The sequence below is a fragment of the Dunckerocampus dactyliophorus genome, chromosome 9 (genome assembly GCF_027744805.1).
Source record: "Dunckerocampus dactyliophorus isolate RoL2022-P2 chromosome 9, RoL_Ddac_1.1, whole genome shotgun sequence".
Taxonomy (NCBI): Eukaryota; Metazoa; Chordata; class Actinopteri; order Syngnathiformes; family Syngnathidae; genus Dunckerocampus; species Dunckerocampus dactyliophorus.
Window position 1 is genome coordinate 2,893,362 of NC_072827.1, and position 20,484 is coordinate 2,913,845.

At 42.0% G+C, this 20,484-nt stretch overlaps 1 protein-coding gene across 1 annotated transcript; it reads left to right on the forward strand.

The window, feature by feature from the left end:
- The first annotated feature begins 750 nt into the window (after window positions 1–750).
- Window positions 751–20,447, forward strand: cenpj (centromere protein J). The gene is made up of 18 exons (XM_054787232.1): window positions 751–1,447; window positions 6,825–6,936; window positions 7,029–7,169; window positions 7,245–7,359; window positions 7,475–7,568; window positions 11,275–11,880; window positions 12,747–13,410; window positions 13,774–13,897; window positions 13,978–14,143; window positions 14,796–14,927; window positions 15,006–15,113; window positions 16,455–16,560; window positions 16,727–16,899; window positions 16,984–17,058; window positions 18,644–18,784; window positions 18,861–18,945; window positions 19,022–19,142; window positions 19,207–20,447. Exons 1-18 carry the CDS (start codon window positions 1,082–1,084, stop codon window positions 19,394–19,396), a joined length of 3,519 nt encoding a protein of 1,172 aa, XP_054643207.1. The 5' UTR covers window positions 751–1,081; the 3' UTR covers window positions 19,397–20,447.
- Window positions 20,448–20,484: the final 37 nt, after the last annotated feature.

A 20,484-nucleotide genomic window follows, 5' to 3' on the forward strand; every position in this document is an offset into this window, starting at 1 on the left:
GCAAAACCTACATGTTGAAAGCTTAAACATAGAAGTAGAATTAGGTTTCCCGTTTAATCTTTTATTGTGAAATATGTGGTCTCGGAGGCTCCAACTGGATATGGGCGCATGTGCAAAACGCGTCCAAAGCTGCACGGCTGCCCGTTGACCTATTACATTATTATTAAACCTATTATACCTAAATTATAAGCCCCCATTTCTGGTTTTATAAATGATTTTAAGTTTGTTTTTTTAACACTGAAAAAACTACATCCACTAAAACGTGGTGGCATGATATGTTTAAACATTGCCCATTTTTTTTTAAAGATTTTAATTTGAAATATGTGTATAAATGTGTGTATGTATTTCTCAGTTTAAAAAAAAACTAGTTGCTGGTATACGGACGAATCGATACAGTCCTTTACATTAAAATATCACGGCATGTGACGTCACGGAAGCGCCGCTGTAAAAATGAGCGAAAGAAGTGACGTAATCTTCGCGCATGCGCAGAACGAATCGGATTTCCTGTACGGCTAGGGTAGTGACGCATGTATACTTTCATTTTTCACGAAACAAAAATAAAAGCAGGAGTTTTGAAATATTGTAAAATGCGCCAGTTTAACTAATTTGACAGTCTAAAATTATTCTAAACGTTAGCTGCCGTTTTAAAATATGATTTTGACGTGAGTAGTACTGCGACTGCTTCACTCCAATCCAGCAGGTGGCGGTAGAGAGTTTACATCACCCGTGAAAGACATCCTTCGACGGTAAGTGGCTACTGCTGTTGACAACTTGCTTCTCGCGGGCTTTGTTTTGACATGGCGGCAAGGTTCAAAGTTGTGTCTTTTTGAGAGTTTTTAACGCTTTAAAGGCTTCATTTGACTCAATTTCTTCACGCTTGTTACTATAAGCATTTAACAACGAATGGAAATGAAGCGCCATTTATTTCAGGGTATACTCGTTTAAAGACACACAAACTCGTATTAATATAGCTACTTCAGACCAGTAAGTGTTTCCAGGAATACTTTCCCTCCATTTGTATGCTATAGACAAACACCTCAACCTGTCACTATAAAGTCCCGGTTTAGCAAAGACCGCCAAAATGTCATCTCCGGCCGCCGGACTTACATACTCCAAGGTGGACTTTTTGTCCCGCTGGATGCCTAGCAGCACTAGGGCCGGTGTGATCCTCAACCCGGGAGCGGACCTGGCGGAGACCCTGCGGTACTCGTCCACCACGGGACATCCGTCCCTGGAGCCAGATGAAGGCGACTCCTGCGCCTCAGACTTCGGCCCCCTGCCGGCTTCGGCGGACAGCAGCTGCATCGGCGTGCATGACCTGTCCACGGCACCTGGAGGAGACAGGCCTGGGAGTGACAGTCGCAGGATCTCACATGGAGAGGCGCACAGTTTGGCTGAGATGTCCAACGACTCCCAGGACGCTACCATTTTGATGAAGCTAGGAGAGGTAAGAAGAATTGAACATACATAATTGACTTGTTTCAAGTTAAAGTGAATTCAGTTTTGATTGATTGTTTTGTTTTTTCAATATTTGGCGATACAGTCCATGTTTGTCATTGGACAATATGTGTGTTTTTTGACTACTGTACGTCTTATAATGTCTTAAATTGTATTGGAGCTCATTGCATTCTATACCTAATTGTATGAACGCGTTCAATACAGATCTTATCTTTTTTAAAAAATCTTAATTACTCAATTTCAACGATTTCAACATTTTTTTACATGTTAGTTTTAACATTGGCAGGCACTTAGCCATATCGATAGGTGTATCATGTTAACTTTAGCATTGTTAACATGCTAACATTAGCATAGTAGCATTTTAGCGGTTCTACATGATTAGAAATTTATTTCACACTTAGTGCTATTGTTTCAGGGGTTAGCATGTTAGTACTAGCATGCTAATATTAACATTGTCATTTTTACTGTTAAAGGTGAAACCTCCACCATTTGGTGGTTATGGTTAGAGTTAGGGTTACCAGTAGGTAATAGTACCTTTACCTGTACCTGTATCTGCATCTGTTCATCCATTTAAATTATCTGTAAACGGAGCTGTACTCGGAGTGGGTGGGGCATAAACAAGAAGTGGGTGTAGTTTAACCAGAAATGGTTTGGGCTTAAATGGGTCCATTATTTTTAAGTCTGAAATTGACATGGATTGATCAGAAGCTGCTGTATTTATTGTTTCTTATTCAGCTATATGTGTTCTGTGTATTTCATTATTTTTAGTGATCTGTGTGATTCTTGCAAACATCCAGTGATGGCAAACAGGGAACTAATCTCTCAGCCTTCTTCGCTGTAGTTTTCTCAAAAGCACCACGTTCACTACTACGAGCAAAGTTTTCCAGCTGACTTTGTATCACCAGCCAAATTCGAAGCAAGCAGATGAAAAAAAAAAAAACAAACACCGGCAATGACCGACGCAACACGAGCCGTTTACAGCTCTGTCTTGTCAAATGCACCGCATACGTTAGCTGCTACATTAATGGAGCTATTCCAACTCCTTCCTGGACACCAATCACTGCAGCCTGGGTTACTTCCACTGCTACCCAGGCTGCTTTTGTTGCTACCTGGGCCTCACCATCTAACACTAACAGGGCCCCAAGCATGGGTAGCCGGGCTGGGCTTCAACCATTGCTAGCCGGGCTTAAGCCACTGTCTGCTGGGCCTCAACCATCGCAAGCCAGGCTTCAACCACAGCCAGCTGGGCCTCAACCACCGCTAGCCGGGCTTCAACCACTGCTAGCCAGGGTTCAACTACCGACAGCTGGGCCACAACCGATCAACAACAACAGCAGCATATAGGCCACCGATGAACAGGCGCTGCTGTCTTCTTGCAGTGGGAGTGCGCCGAGGCTCCGGAGTGGGCCAGCAGCTCCAGGGAAGCTAATAACACCAGGGAGGCTAACAACAACAACAACATTAGCATCCAGGCCACCGCTGAACAGGTTGAACAGTCTGGACACACACTCGCACAGTAAAAATAAATGTGGGCTAATTAACAGGGCAATCCACATGAATCGGACATGGAAAGTCTTTCAGACGGTTAACAACTCTAGATTAATCTGGGACTCAAAAGCAAAACGAAAGGGTATATTGGGTGGTGACCTTAATATACGCAGCTTAAGATCAAAAAGTGAGCAGATCAATCACCTTTTGACAGAGTCAAATCTAGATTTCATTTGTTTGTCAGAAACATGGCTTAAGAAAAATTCCCCCTCTTCTGCTGTTAAAATTCCAAGTTATGTGGGATTTAGGAGGGATAGAGCTGAGGTGAAAGGTGGTGGGGTTTTGGTCTATGTGAGAGACACCATTCAGTGCAGTGAGATTGAATGGCAGAGTCTGAATGATCTGGAATGTATCGGCCTTAACATGATTCTTGCACCTCAGATGTCTTTCACTCTCATAGTCGTGTATCGGCCACCGCCCTCTAACATGAACTTCTTTGATAAGTTTAAGGAAATATTACGCCAGTGTGATTTTAAAAAGGAGGTCATTATGATGGGTGATCTAAACTTAAATTGGGAAGATAAAAATTCAAGAAAAAAGCTGAAGCAGATAACTGATGGTTTTAATAGTAAAGGGTCCTACACGGATTACAACCTCTACCAGTACTCAAATGGATCAGATTTTTACCAACAGGCCCAGAAGAATTACAAAATCATATAATATGATAACTGGGCTGTCGGATCATAATTTGGTACTTATATCTAGGAAATTAAGTAATAGGCGAAATGTTACACTTTCTGGCAGTAAAGATTTCATTGGTATCCCAAGAAATAAACAGGAAGCTTTCAAAACAACCATAACAAAGCTGAACTGGGACAATCTACTTTCAGACAATGATGTGGAAATAATTAGTCAGAATTTTATAGAGAACATACAAAGCAAAATCAAGGAATTCACAGTTAGAACTAAACACAAAAGCCAGAAGCAGTCTCACCCATGGCTGACTGACAATGTCATCAAACTCATGAACGACAGAGATACCGCTTTCAAAGTAGGCACAAAAACTAAACTGAGCCATGACAGGCAGATATTTACTATGCTGAGGAACAGAGTGATTAGACGAGAAAATGAGAAAAGCTAAAGCAGATTTCTTTTTTTCTATTATTGAAAACTGCCACAGCAACTCGAGAAGCATCTGGACTCAAATAAATAAACTAACTGGTCAAAATCATTGGGCAGTGGGCGCTGTCTTCCTAGACCTGCGGAAAGCATTTGATACTGTTAATCACTCTATATTATTAAAGAAACTCCTGAATTTCAATCTCTCCACAAACTGTCCTAACTTGTTACAGTCACACCTCTCATCTCTCTTTCAGCTGGTTAAAAATCATAACCATAATTCCAATGTCTTAGGGTTATCAACTGGTGTCCTGCAAGGCTCAGTACTAGGCCCACTTCTATTCAGCATGTACGTTAATGATCTCCCTTTTGTGTGTGAGTCATGTGACATCTTAATGTACGCTGATGACACAGTAATCCTGGGTCATGGGAAGACGGCAGGTGAGGTTGAGACTAAGCTAACTGATGCAATGGTGAGAATTACATCCTGGCTAAATCAATGTTGTTTGCAGTTTCAAGGATGAACAATTCAAACATGAATCCAGTCATTTCTCTGTCTCTGGTGAGAGGCTACAGGTTGTTACAGAATTTAAATATCTAGGACTACACATTGACTCGAATATCAGCTTCAAAAATCAATTAAAGAAAGTCTGCAATAAGGTAAAGTTTAGTATGTCAAATTTGAGATTTATCAGAACTCTCTATCAATTGAAGCAGCCAAGATATACTTCTTCTCTATGATTATCTCTCACATCACTACTGTCTGATAAGTTGGGCTAATGCACACTCCACTGTAATGAAACTACTCCAATCATGATATAAACAAGCACTTAAAACACTGGATAAAAAACCTTTCAGATACCACCATTGCCATATTTTGAAGAAGTATAAATTGCTGAGCTGGGAAAATCTCATCAAATACAAAAACATCCGCTTGGTATATAAGATCTTGCACGGTTTGGCTCCTCCTCCACTATCCGCTTTCATAACATTTCAGTCCTCTGCTACCAGGGCCACCAGAGGTGTTACTAAAAAAGATTGCACAATCCCAATCAGGAAAAGCACATTTAGCCAGGCTGTATTCTCATTTAGAGCATCCCATCAATGGAATACAGTACCACAATCAGTCAGAGAATCTTCATCATATCACTCTTTTAAACTCAATGCTAAGAATTGGCTTGTTGAATCGCAAAGGTGTGTGCACTAGCAGTATCACTGGTACTAGCCATTATTTTACCTGTGTCAGGTAGTGAACAAATGAAATGTAAACGGTAAGGTAGCCAATATGGCTGGCTTGGCGGTGTTTGTATTATAATTTTCATTTTGTTTTTTATTAATTTTATTCTATAACTTGTACTGTGGGGATATGTAATGCAGACTGTATTTGTGTCTATGTTTGTTTGTATGGTTTCTTTTTTGTTGTTTTGTTTTGTTGGGTCTATTACCATTTGCCAAAGGGACTGCCGATGAAAATTAGCCTTTCGGCTTATTCGGGTACATTTACTTTCTGCAAAGAAATGTTCATTAATGTACACCGTCCCTTTTTTAAAAATGAAGAATTTGAATATGTGACTGGCCAATCACAGAGCGTGAAGAGTGACTACATAATGAGTTACACAATGAGGATTTTCCTTCATCACGATTATGGATAATGACGAGCTGTACTAGTTTCATGCTCGTACTCTGCAAAAATGCATTATTTGTAACGGATACTCGTCTAAAACGAGTATCTGGATCATCCCGAGTTACCAGTTAGGGTGCTATCATGCTACATGAGCATGCTAGCAGCAATTTTAGCATTGCTAGCATGCTAACATTAGCATACTAGCATGTTGGAACCATGTTAGCATTGCAAACGCTGACAATTTTTTTCCCATTGAAAATGAATAGAGAATTTTTCAAAGTTCCACATTTCTCAACCGATTCGGACCGCGTTCAAGACAGAATGCTCAAATCATTGGGGAACTCAATTTTTTGCAAACAGTTTTGGTTTGCGCCATACGATGTGGACTTGGTCTTTGACGATTCCCTCAGGTGCGAACTCCTTAGCTGTATTTCGGGGTGCATGCAGCAGAGGGCAGTAATGCTTGTTCTTAATATTCCTTTTCCGCATTTTTTTTTGTGCTCCAACTCCTCTATTTTCAACCGATTCAAGCATCAAGTCGTTCAGCTCATTCGGGAATAATTACCTATCTATTCAGATCATTCAACAAATTCCAAGATTTTCCAAAAATCCATTGAAAATGAATGGGCCATTTTCAAGCTTCCGCCATTCACACATTTCTCAACCGATTCTAACATGAAACCATTCCGCCCATTCAGGACTCTCAAACTGACCATTCTTCACAGTCCAAAAATTGATTTCATTTCACAAAATTCACACATTTTTGAAACACTACTTCCTCTTCTCTTTGTTCAAGACATTCAAGCTACCTATTTTTCAGATGGCAAAATTTTTCTTGTTATGCAAAATTCTCATTCTCATTTTCTGTAAAATTGTATCAATTCGATCAACTGATTCAAGCCATTCCAACATCAAACAGTTGAACACATTCAGGAGAGGCTACCTGTTTTTCAGGTAGCCTATTGTTAGCATAGCGGATTCGCCTCTTCTCCTTCGACACTTGCGACTTTCATCTTTTCATTGAGCTCACGCATTTACACGCATGAGCATGTGCAGTGTGAAGGCTGTCATCATTAATACCCAGTGATATATTTGACTTCATACTGTTCTTAATGAACACATACACTCTTTGCAGCTGAGGAGGTGGCAGCAGCACATGCAGGAGCAGCTTAAAGCCGACCAGCTGGGCGAGCTCCTTCGCCTCCAGGAGGAGCAGCGGAGGCTCCTGGGAATGATGAACACAAAGGGTTTGCACAGATCTCTTTGCTTCTTGAGACGAGTGTGCTATTGCACTTTTGCACACAGTCAGTGACTGCCATGTATCATACATGTCTCTTAGAGAGTTTACGAGCGGAACATGAGGCCTCCAGTCCCAGACAGCACCAGTACAGCCCTCCAGTCAATTCTCGAGTGAACCCCCGGCAGGAAGAGACGCTCACGCGGCTGCAAAGTGGTGTCGAAGTGCAGGACAAGGAGGAGGGTGGGATGTTTTTCATAAAAAGAGTGGCATGAAAGTGACAGTACTCTTAGGTTTGGTTTTGTGTGGTTCCGTCAGGCACCAGGGCTGATGCTACCAAGAAGCACCTTGATGGCGCTTCATCAAGACAAAGTGAGGACACGGCTTTTACTCGCAACAACAGCAGAGAAGACGATTCAGTGCTTGAAGACAGGTACAATTAATTTAGCCAGGAACAAGCCTAGAATTCCTTTCTTTATAGTCCTGGAAAACCAGTTGGTGCATCAACCACGATGGTTGACTTTGTTTGTTTGTGCGTTGCGCTACAGACCAATAACTGCAGGAAAGCAGACGTTTGAGCAGTTACTGGAGGAGCAGCTGAGGTTGGAGGAGCAGAGGTTGAAATCTGGCTGGCAACACCAGGTCAGAGAACATCACAGGGATCCACTAAATGTCAGCAGTGAAACCCACTGGTTGCAGAATTCCAGAACACCAGGGATGAAGGAAAAAACATGGCTGCCTCTGCGAACCCTCTTGTATCTCAAAAAAAAAAAACCTTGTGACTTAAAGAGACCTATTATACTCATTTTTGGGTCTTTGTATTGAGTTGTGGACTCTTAAAGAGCAGCTTCACACGATAACCCGTACAAAAAGCCTTCTAAATCTTCCTGCAGTGTTTTCTTGGGTTTCCTGCTTCTAGCCCAAACGGTCTGTGTAATTTACTCCACCGCCGGCCCTCATCCAAGTATACCTCCCGCTGAACCCTCTCCGCTGTGATCGGTCACGCTCCCGAGGACTTCCGGACAGCTGCCGAATCCTATTTTCTAATTTTGCCGGTACAGGGGTTGATAGTAAACTTTGATTTATATTTTTAAAATGTCCGCTTTTAACATCCAGCCGTATGTGTTTGCAGGCATGCAGGTAACACCCCCTCCGCTCCCTGTATGCACACTCTATAATTTTACACAGACAACCGCTTTTGTCCGATTACTTACACACAATGAACACAGTTAGGACACTGATGAATTGTTACTTACAGCTTGCTCTTCTGACTCTTCAACACAGCCAAGTAACGTTAGGAAGGCGTCGGACTTCGGCATCAGTTTGGCGGATAGTTCAGCTTCGTATTGGCCCACGTTCACAAAACAGTCCCGTGTGAAATGGCGTTGACAGATGAGCCTATTTTTCTCTTGCAGGCCGGGAATCAGCAACTCCAACCACTTTTGCCTGACGATTGCCTGTTAAGGAAAGCTAAACAAAATTACCCTTCCGTCACACCAGAATGAACATTTCCTGGGAGCCACAGCTCAACATGCTAACACGGTGAAATCGTCGACAACAGAGCGAAGCAGAGTTAGGGAGCGCAGGCCTACAGCGTGTACCTGGGCATGCCCATATACAGTAAGGATGTCCGGGCTGCGTTGACGTCAGTGGAACTGTAAAACACAGCATGCAGAGCCGTCCAAAACTGCTTTCAGGGTTCACCTCCAAATACGTGACGTCTTGGCATCGTTTAACACGAGAATACAACATCATAACAACATTTCTAGGTCGGAAAAGAGGAAAAGCATAGTCGGCCCCCTTTAAAGGAAAACTGCACTTTTTTTTAAACTTTTGCCCATCATCCACAATCCTTATGTGAGGGCCCTGTCACACCTTGACAGCTGAACGAACCAATCACGGTGAACCAACCACTCAGCTGGGCAGAGGAGAAGCCGTGAAGCCGCTGACTCTGCTCTGTCTCCGAGGAATGAATGAATGAGCGAGCGAACGAGTCAAGGCAGTGAGGCGTTGGTACGTACTGCCCGGCCGAGGTCCCGCCCTCGAGACCCATATACCTCAACGTGATTGGTTTGTTCAGCTCCGCACACGACAAGTGTCATTCATATCAAACTTGCAGGCCACACGAATATTAATCTTTCATATTAAGAAGGGGGCCGCAAACTATCGCCCTGGTGGCCGCGAGTCTGAGACCCCTGGTGTAGGCTGCATATGCTACCACTCATGGATTTGTGACTGCTAAGGCATTAATAAAGTTGATAGAAAATAAAAAAAAGTTGGTTCCATTCCCAGTGTCACAGTGCCCTCTACTGGTCAAGCTGCAAACTTACCTGCAAATGCAAACACGACAGCCTCCATCGCCATCTCCCCTCGCCAAGAAGACAGTTCTGTCTGTTGATGTATTATGACTTGTGCGTAACTTAGAAATAACGTGTGTGAACGGGCGTCAAGGAGCGCATAACTTATTGCTCGCGGATGCGGGACGTTTGAATCATACATTGACATACGTCGAAAAGGTTTTATGCAGGCACAAAATTTTTGGACGACTTAGATGTACTACGACGTATGCTGGCGTGCTTCCGCGTGCTCCCAACTTGTACAGAACTTACCCATTACTTATTCGACGTACGCCAGCGTATTGGCCAAATCTTTCATACGTTGGCGTAAGCTGGCTAAATCGTCAAGGTGCGACAGGGCCCTGAGACATGAGCACACGTGTTTCTCTTTTCTGCACGTTCTAAAGATATAAAAACTGCTAAAAAGAGGCAGGTAATAAATGCACGTAATGGGACGCACCTATTCCGCCCGCTATTAAAACACCTCCAACAAGGTTTTATGTTTTTATATCCAAGTCATTTATTCATGATAACATGTCATACTTACAGTATTTTGCCATCTTTTGGTCTTTTGGGCATTAGCGGAACTTCCTTCCTGGGTGCTGTGATTTCACAGAGCAACATAGAAAGGAACGCCTCCACCTAGCGTCACACCTAGCGTTACTAAAAAACAAAAACACAGCAGGAGTGGCGGCAGCTCCAGTATGTAGTGTTACCTTTCAGTAGTGCCCCGCGGCTTTGTGAGCGAGTGTGTGTGGTGAAGCAAGTCGCTAGCCGATGTGGTGTGGCGAGGTGTCACTAGGCCGCTCAGGTAGTTCTCCGGTGTATCAATGTTAACAACAATAATAATAACAATGTCTCAGTAATTCTGCAATGTAGCTGTTTTTATATCTTTAGAATGCTCAGAAAAGAGAAAGACGTGATTGGTCGGCTTGTAGAACATTATTTCCTCTCTGGATACGGCTTGTTCAGTGGGCTTACAGCTCACCTCTAAACTCCTCCATTTCAGGTCCATCCATCCATTTTCTATGGCGCTGGTCCTCAATAGGGCCGCTTGGTATGCTGGAGCCTATCCCATCTGACACCCCGGACTGGTGGCCAGCCAATGGCAGGTCACATCCAGTATAGACAAACTACCATTCGCATTCACATTCATACCTATGGACAATTTAGATTCTCCAGTTACGCAACATGCATGTTGCTGGAATGTGAGAGGAAACCGGAGCACTCAGAGCAAAGCCACACACACACACGGGGAGAACATGCAAACTCCACACAGAGATGTTGAGAACAACATTTGCAATAAAATGACTGTTGTAACACCTTGATTAGTTCCATCTGAAATAACACTCCCCTTCTCTCTTTAATGACCATTTTTAAATAGTCAACAAGAGCTGTGGTTGCTCACAGAGTTGACGTTGTGTCACATGCTCAACCCTGATAAAGAGCTATAAAAGCAGCGGTGTCCAAAGTGTGGCCCAGCGACCATTTTGGTAAATATTTATTAGCCTGTGACACATTGGATAACTAAAATTTAACAATTAAAAAACACAACAAAAATGGGAAAAATAGAGCAAAAGGTGTATTGTAAAGAGAAAAAACTGATATAAAAGCTGATATTAATATTAACGGAAAGCTTCTTTAAATATATAAATACAATTTCTTAGACTTTTAATAACATAAAAATATATATATATAAACGTGTCATCTTTTGGGATTATAGTAAAGTCTTGAATGCAAATACAAATTCATTTATCAAATTGATTGTTTATTGTGGATTTATTTTAACATTCTAACATAATCCATAACAGTTCTGTATGGTTCATATCTTTGTAAGGGGGTAAACCTTTTCAAAATCAGCACATGTACATTTTTTAAGTCTCAGGATCTTCCATTGTAAATGATGTACTACCCTGCTGACTTCATAATCGAGCATGTGATATGATGTTGATATGTGATGTTTTTTTTTTACTTAACTTTGATATCACTTTGATGTGTTGTCATGTTCACAGAAGCCAAATGGAGGGGACTCTCCCCCCACTAAAAGGGCCTTTCTGAGGCGAGGCCAGGGTCTGTCTAGATTTGCCAACAACCGCAAACAGGACACAGTGACTGATTCCAAAGCACCGACCCAGGCCAGCAACTCTGGGCCCGCATTTATCCAGAGAGGTGCCAAAAAAGCATCCCAGAGGCTTCCTGTCCAGCGTAAAACCGCCACCCTCAACAAGGAAAACAGTTCAAGAGGCGCCACTTCGCCTCTCCGGGATCTGAGAGTTGAGCGTAAGGCAGCGCAGACAAAGGTGTTAGGCTTCCACCAGCGACAAAACACAAACAGAAGCAGTGATGCTTTAATTGCTCCACCGGGCAAGCAAGTGCAGCACATTCAGCTCGCTGTGACAAAGCAGGTGGCCGCCGACCAGACTCCAACATCGGAATTGCCGGACGGGCGAGCGGTAGCCGGAGTTCCGCAGGATTCCTTTGAGCGGTCCTTCGTGGAGAAGCTGCAGCGCTGGGAGTGTGAGCGTCAGCTGGAGCACATGGAGCTGGGAGAGTTTGAACTCTTGGAGCAAGCGGCCGAGGAGCTGTCCTTCTCCTCCACCTCCTCCTTCGTCACCAAGGTGATGTTTGTCCTCACGTGTTTCATTTCATTAAAATTGTCATAATCAATAGATTTATAATACCTGCTTAAGTTGTCCCTCTTATGTTGACAAGTCCCGCTACACTGCGTTATTACTAAAAAGCGCCTGCTTAAGTCGACGTCGACATAAGGGGTTTTTCATTTGAATGAAAAATGGTCCGTTTATGATCGTTGGCAGACGTTTCGTGAGACGAGACAATACACGAGATATCTGACCATATATTGCAATCTACTCATTTATTTTCTATTACGTTACACTTCGCACTTTGTGTGTATGCTAGCAGCTCCACCTCCACCCACCAAGACAAAGAGACTGTATGACTGACAAAAAAGGGCTCACTTCATTCGTGCCTTTGTTCTATGGAACAAACGCAGCAAGGTGCTGAACTCGGTGCACAGAGTGAACCTCTTCTCACCTGTTTGGATGCGGGAGAGGAAGAAAACGGACACAAAAATTGATGGCGTTCATTTTCATTTGTTGGGTGATTAATGAATGTATTTATGATGGTCCCGGGCCTAGCGCCCAAGAGACGCTTGGTTTCTGAACGAGAAATCTTGCGACATGAGGTCTTGTGACGCCCCTAATTGTTAGCCACAGCAAGTAAGATTTCTTCATGTGTGAAACCTTTGTCATTGGAGACTCAAGACTCAAAAGGAAATTAGCACAACCGCTTCTGTCGTATTATATAATCGTTTCCCATTATTTTTGAAGCGTAAGATTTGTTATTTGTCGTTGGGGTTGATTGGGTGGGAGAAATCACATGTTTTTTTACTGTGGTGCCCAATTATGGTTGTAAAAACAAGTTTCGAGATAAGGCGTGACATGTTGTTTTTGTGGCCCTGTAGGTTCTCCAGATGGATGAGCAGAACCGGAAGCTGCTCGGTGTGGCCGGGCTGCATGAGAGACGCTTGTCGTCCACACCCATCAAATCCCTGCCCACCAGGGAGCAGCGCCGCAGTCCTGGCAGTCATCGAGACTGCGGCCGCGGCGCTGTGAAGGAGAACAAAGTGAGGTTTGACGACGGAGAGGACTCCACATCGACGGCTGGAGCAGAAATTAAAGAGCCGGAAGGTACCGTCTCGGTGCCCGTTTCTCCCAGCGGCCTTCCAAGCTGCTTCATCGTCTCGTCTGAGCCAGCATACGACAGACGCTCCTATCAGGATGAGGACATCATCTGTCAGCGGTCAGACGGCGCCAGTGAGGATGACGGCGAGAGCGACGACGTCATCAGCAGCATCGACTCCACGCTGACAGAGGACAAAGACGCACCGCCGGGCCAAGTCGCGTTTGACGACGACGACACGTGGAGCGACCTTGACGACACGGCGGTCAGTGAGGCTGACCCGGTTTCCACGGGAGCGGTCAATCAGGAGCCAGAAGCTCCTCCTTCCGTTCCTCCTCCCCCTTCCAAACTCATGGTGACACTGTTCCCGTCACTCGAGCCAAAGACCCAGAATGCGCCTCTACCTCCGTCCCCCCCGCAGGACAAGAAGACAGACAAGGAGGCGGGTGAGACACACTCTTCTGTCTTTCATCGTTTCAAAGCAGGGGTTTCTGAGAATGAATCCAAATTGATTTTGTTATTCGAGTTTTGGAGTGACGGAGACAAAATGGAGTGCAGTCCTTGGCTGCACCCAGCAGAGGCGCTGTTGAGTCAGCCCCAACTAGATTACTGTCGAAAGCAAGAGCACTTTTCCGATTTAAACAAAATCTGTGAGAGACACCGTAATGTCAAACCATGTTTAATCCGGATCTGCTCTGGATTGCACATTGCAATGTAAATGTGTTAAAGTTCCATTTAGCTTGTAGTTTGCAGTGATAATGTAAGACCTTAATGTGTGTGTGTGTGTGTGTGTGTGTGTGTGTGTGCAGGCCAGTATGTCCATTCCACACAGCTGAAGGAGAGGCTGGAGATGGAGATCGAGCGCTTCCAGAAGGAGAACGCGGCGCTGGCCAAGCTTAGACAAGAGAACGAGAAGAACCAGGAGAACCTCAGGTGAGCCAAGTGATCCGCATAGGAACCGTACCCTGTCCTCTATCCCTGACTTGTATGTCGTCCACATTTTTGGTGTCCAGGAGGGAGCGTGAGGCGTTGGAGCAAGAGAGAGCGGAGCAGCTGGCTCACTTTGAGGACTACCAGAAAGAAGAGACCAGGAAGCTGCAGAGGGAACGCAAACTATTTGAGAAACACGCCGCGGCCGCGCGAGCCATGCCCGACAAGAAAGAACGGGCGGAGATACGGGTAACGCGAGCAGGTCTCGTCGATATTTTTGAAAATGCTTCTCATGAACATTAAAATGTTTGTTTGCCACTTAGCAGCCATCACAGAACCAGGCACTGGTTCCTCTCACGCGTTTTGTAAGATTAGATCTTATTTACTTAACTGCAGAAAGTACGCTTTATTTACAAAGCACATTTTTACACAACTTTTGCTGCCCAAATTGCTGTACAATAAAAACAAGAGAAACCACAAATAAATTAGTAAAAAAAGATGGTTATGATAGATAAAATCAATATATTGAATCCAATTAAAAAAAATATAAAAACATGGCAATATAATAAATGCAATACATTAAAAAGACAATTAAAACAGGCTTGGTTTGTATTAAAGCTAGTTTATGTCACTGGCTCAAAATTGCATTTAGTGTATGTGTGTACAGTATATACACACATATATTTTTTCCATAAATAATAATTATTAAAATCAGGTTACTCCTTAGTAATATCAGTTACTGTATATCTGAAGTAAATATTTAAAAATACATTCCATTTTCACACATTTGTTATTCTGCACCAACACAATCTTTTCACAGCGTTTCACACATAAACGAACACGCGAGTGCTGCAGACTTTGCGTGCCTAACCTACTGAGCAGCGAACAAACGTGATTCCAGGCGCTGAAGGAGCAGCTGAGCTCCCTGCAGGAGGAGCTGAGGAAGAAGGAGAGCCGCTGGTCGTCCACGCACACTCGCCTTCGCCAGCAGATAGACTCTCTGAGTCAGGAGAACCTCGCCCTGAGGGACCAGGTGACTACTTCATGACAGAGGCAGGCGGTACGGCGCAAGCGTGTCCTAACATCTTTTCTCCGTCTCTCCCCTTGTGAGGTGCGCACGTCGGAGATGCTTCGTCTCAGTGCCTTGAAAAAGAACTCTCCAGAAGCAGAGAGGGACACTAAAGATGTGCCTTCTGTTACCAAAGGAGTCAAATTTGCTGTAAGTGTTTTGTTTTTGCAACCTTATGCGAAAAAACTATGTTATTATTCATGAGTAGTATCAACATTTCAGCTTTTTGCTCTATTTTTTTTTTTTTTGGTTTATTTTATTTCTACAATGATAAATCAGTCACCAACGGCCCCCGGTCCACACTTTGGACACCACTGGTCTTCGGCACAGTGTATTTGCATGCAGCAGAGGGTGCATCACGCCCTAAAGCACAGCCACAGCAAGTCATTTACTGTATACTCGTGAAAAAAAAAGTCATAATATTGCCTTTGGCTGAGGCCAAAAGGTCACGTAAGCCCCCCTTTTCATAATACACTCTGACATTTCGAGAATAAAGTTGTAAATTTACGAGAATGAAGTCGTAAATCGTCGAAAATAAAGTCGAAATAAAGTTGTAAATTTATGAGGAAAAAAAAGTCAGAATATGAGATAAAGTCGTAAAAAAAGAAAAAAAAGTGTTAAATGTATGAGAATAAAGTGTTAATCTGAGGTGTGATGGTGACGTGTGACGTGTCCGAGGGAAAATACAGCACAGATCTTCAGGAAGGAAGGAAACTTTCCTCCTGCTTCTACAATTAAAAAGCTGTAATCTTACCTTTGCCCAAGTCATAGCTGTTACTATGAAGTCTATACAGTACTATATAGTATACAGTACTATATAGTATACAGTACTATATAGTGTTAAAATAATCATAGCTGTTACTATGAAGTCTATACAGTACTATATAGTATACAGTACTATATAGTATACAGTACTATATAATGTTAAAATAATCATAGCTGTTACTATGAAGTCTATACAGTACTATATAGTATACAGTACTATATAGTATACAGTACTATATAATGTTAAAATAATCATAGCTGTTACTATGAAGTCTATACAGTACTATATAGTATACAGTACTATATAGTATACAGTACTATATAATGTTAAAATAATCATAGCTGTTACTATGAAGTCTATACAGTACTATATAGTATACAGTACTATATAGTATTAAAATAATCATAGCCGTTACTGTGAAGTCTATACAGTACTATATAGTATACAGTACTATATAGTATACAGTACTATATAGTGTTAAAATAATCATAGCCGTTACTGTGAAGTCTATACAGTACTTTATAGTATACAGTACTATATAGTATTAAAATAATCATAGCCGTTACTGTGAAGTTTTTTTCTCGTAAATGTACAACTTGATTCTCCTCATATTATGACTTTTTTATCGGAAATTTACAACTTTATTCTTGAAATGTCCTATTATCATTGTTATTTTTTATGTGGCCCTAATACTCTGTGCTAATATTTCTTGTCTCAAAATAAAGAGTCCTCTGGATTCCAGAGGGAGCGTCAGTCCTCCACGCTGCAGTACTACAGCGGCCGCTAGAGGGAGCTCCAAGGACAGCAGGCATCTGACACACGCACCCAAAGGTAAGACTCACTTCAGCTTTTTGTCAGGTGTCGCTGAAGATGAGTCAAATGTAAAAATATCTAATGTATCATCATTTAGACTTACTGCAGTAACACTTTATGATGTGTGTGTGTGTGTGTGTGTGTGTGTGTGTGTGTGTGTGTGTGTGTGTGTGTGTGTGTGCAGCAATGAAGAGCAGTCTAAGAAAGTCTGCCGAGTCAGGCCCATCATCATCATCATCATCATCATCATCATCATCATCATCATCATCATCATCATCATCATCGTCGCAGACACCTGCCAAAACGAATGTGTCCAACAACCAGACTATTGTAGAACATTCACGTAGCTGCTCTCCGGTAAGAGGCATCACTCTTAACTGACTTGCTCGTGCTGATGTCGTCATGGAATGACGTTTGCACTGTGAAATAATTCTTCCACAGCCAGGAGATGTGACGCCATGTGAACCAACCGAGGAAGACGACGCTCACGAGGTCATCACGTATCCTGATGGCAAGGTCGGCACAGATCCACACTTGCTTCTAGATCCTTTTTTGATATATTTTACAGATGTTCTCGATTTTGTTTTGCATTTAGAGTACTCCATTTAAAAACGTTTTCATCTACTTTTTAAATGGCAGAAAAACATCCCCGTAAATGTACAACTTTTTTTCTCGTAAATGTGCGAATTTCTTTCGTAATATTACAACTTTTTTCTCGTAAATGTGCCACTTCATTCTTGTAATATTACAATTTTTTCTCGTAAATGTACACAAATTTTTCACATAAATGTACGACTTTATCCTCATAAATGTACAACTTTTTTTGCGTAAACGTGCGACTTTATTCTTGTAATATTACAGCGTTTTTCGCGTAAACGTGCGATTTTATTCTCATAATATTACAACTTCATTCTCGTAATGTTACAACATTTTTACTCGTAAATGTACGACTTTATTCTCGTAATATTACAACGTTTTTTCTCGTGAATGTACGACTTTATCCTCGGAAGTATACGACTTTATTCTCGGAAATGTATGACTTTATTCTCGTAATATTACAACTTTTTTTCTCGTACATGTACGACTATTCTTGTAATATCACAACTTTTTTCTCGTAAATGTGCGACTTTATTCTCGTAATATTAAGTTTTTTCTCGTAAATGTACGACTTTATTCTCGTAATATTACGTTTTTTCTCGTGAATGTGCGACTTTATTCGCATAAATGTGACTTTTTTCTTGCTAATTTACGACTTTATCCGGTAATTTTACGACTATTTATTGTTGCAGGAAATATGAAAGAAAAAAAATTATAACATAATTTAAACAAAATAATGTAAATGTTTGAATGTTTATTATGGCAGAGAATATTAAAGGAAAAAAAACATAATTTAGGCAAAATAATGAAAATGTTTAAATATTTATTTTGGCAGAAAATACTAAAGAAAAATAAAACAATATATGCAATATTTAATATAATTTAAACAAAATTATTTCTATTTTTAAATATTTGTCATGTTAAGGAAAAATAGTAAGAAAATGTATGTGTTACATAGAAATGAAAGCTAAAATAATAATGTTTGATTTATTATGCCAGAAAAAATGAAATAGTAAAAAACATACATATTATATCTAATTTAAACATAAAATATTGTGAGTGTTTAAATATGCATTACAAATATTTGCATAAATTATATTCCAGCATTTCACAATATGAATTGAAAAAAAAAAAACACACAAAATGAAGAAAGATAGAAGAACCCGAGGCTCAGAGTCAAACATCTTCATATTATTCAAGTTGACTAAATAATGATTGTAGTTGGGATGGAATATGTCGACAGATGCCAAAAACATCAACAGGCTAGCTTGCTATTAACTTCACCAGCCTAGGGAGCCTCACTCCATTCACTGCACACGTCGCACCTCCACTCCGTGTCCTAGTCATGGTGCAACAAACCTCACCTGAGCTTCAAACTTTGCATTCCTTCCCTTCCGTGGGGCTGAATCAACTGCGCCCTCTGGTGGTTGTTGCTAAGTCGTGCAAAAAGACCGGAAACGTAACTCGTGGCCAGCCCGTCTAAAGTGAAAGGTGATCATTCCAGGTGGAGAAGGTCCTGGCCAGCGGTGATCGTGTCGTCATCTTCCCCAACGGGACCAGGAAGGAGCTGTCATCGGACGGCGTCGCGGTCAAAGTCACTTTTTTCAACGGCGACACCAAGGAGGTCACGGCCGACCACAGAGTGGTGAGTCCACTTGATGAGTGGACACTTGGACCCATTTAAAAAAAAATAAAAAATGTAATAACTGTGTGCTTGTCAGATCTACTACTACGCAGACGCCCAGACGATGCACGTCACCTACCCAGACGGCGTGGAGGTGCTGCACTTCCCCAACAACCAGACAGGTGAGACACCTCCCACGCCATCACTCAAGAGCTTTGAGGCAGCGTCCATCTCACCGTCTCCTCCTTCCTCCCGCAGAGAAGCACTTCCCAGACGGCCGCAAGGAGATCACCTTCGCGGACCAGACGCTGAAGAACATCTTCCCCGACGGCAGGGAGGAGAGCGTGCTGACGGACGGCACCGTCGTGCACGTGAAACCGTACGTAGGCGCATCGGCTTAGCTTCTCGCCGAGAGTTCACGTCAGTCGCGTTGTCCCCCGCAGAGATGGCACCAAGGAGATCCATTTCAACACGGGCCAGAGGGAGGTCCACACGGGCGACTACAAGAGGAGAGAATATCCGGACGGCACCGTGAAGACCGTCTACGCCGACGGACGACAGGAGACGCGCTACCCCACGGGACGACTGCGCATTAAAGACAAAGACGGGAACGTGGTCGCTGACAGACTGTAGCGAGGAAGCACTGTGACTTTTCAGCTTTTTGCTCTATTTTTGGGGGGTTTATTTTATTTCTACAATGATAAATCAGTCACCAACGGCCCCCGGTCTCAGGCACTTTTCAGTACCTTTTTCTACAGTATTTATTCAGCTAGGTTCATACCAACCAGTGTTAGAAGCACTGATAAAGGACGCATTTTTCCTTTTTTCCTACTGTGTCATAAAATAAAACTATTTCCATAAAATACTATTTGTTTTCTCATATTACCACTTTGTCATAAATTATTCCCATAATATGTGTTTTTATATATCATATGTAGTGCTATTACAACTTTATTGGCATAAATCAGGGATTTTTCTTTCTCATTACAACTTTATTCTCTTAAAATAAGGACATTTTTCTCGCAATACTACAACGGTCATGTCATTTTTCCTTGAAATATTACAACTCATAAAATAAGTAATTTGCCGTCATATCACAACTATCATAAATGAATTTTCTTTTTCTCGTATTACTAGAGTCTTGTGAAATGGCATTTTTCTCGCAGTCATGATTTTTTCCCCCCTCATCTTAGCCCAAAGTCAGCTGGGATAGGCTCCAGCAATGGATATCCTAATAACTTTAATGTCATTGCAACTTCATTGTCTTCTGTTTTTCTCCAAATATTACAAGTTTATTCTCATCAAATTAGGAATTTGTTACAATGTAAAAACTTCAATCTTTGTAGTTGTATGACTTAGATTCTCTGGAGTGGCTTAATAGTTGTTGGTATCATGTGGGGCATCTGGTCTTCTTCATATTTTGTGTCAAACGCACTGACCTCCTTGCTGCAGCCTTTGCTCAAGCCATCCAAGTCACAACCAAACTGACCCGAGTGGCGCAGCCTTTAAAATATCAGGAAAAAACGGACCACTAGTGTACAGTATTAAAAAAAAATATTTGAAGTTTGTGCCAATGAAGTCTGGTCAACTAGTGAATGAAATGTTTTGGTATTTTTCATGGTCCGTGACTGTTCTATTTTGTAAAAATGTTGAAGCTATTTATTTTCTAAGCTGAGTATTTGTCAAATAAATGACCTTTATTCTCTGAATGAGATGTTTGG

Excerpts from the sequence above, each read along its gene's own strand:
- cenpj (XM_054787232.1), top strand. The coding sequence starts at position 1,082 with ATGTCATCTCCGGCCGCCGGACTTACATACTCCAAGGTGGACTTTTTG. Across the intron at positions 7,360-7,474 it reads GATTCAGTGCTTGAAGACAG|ACCAATAACTGCAGGAAAGC; the intron begins GTACAATTAATT and ends GTTGCGCTACAG. Across the intron at positions 13,411-13,773 it reads GAAGACAGACAAGGAGGCGG|GCCAGTATGTCCATTCCACA; the intron begins GTGAGACACACT and ends GTGTGTGTGCAG.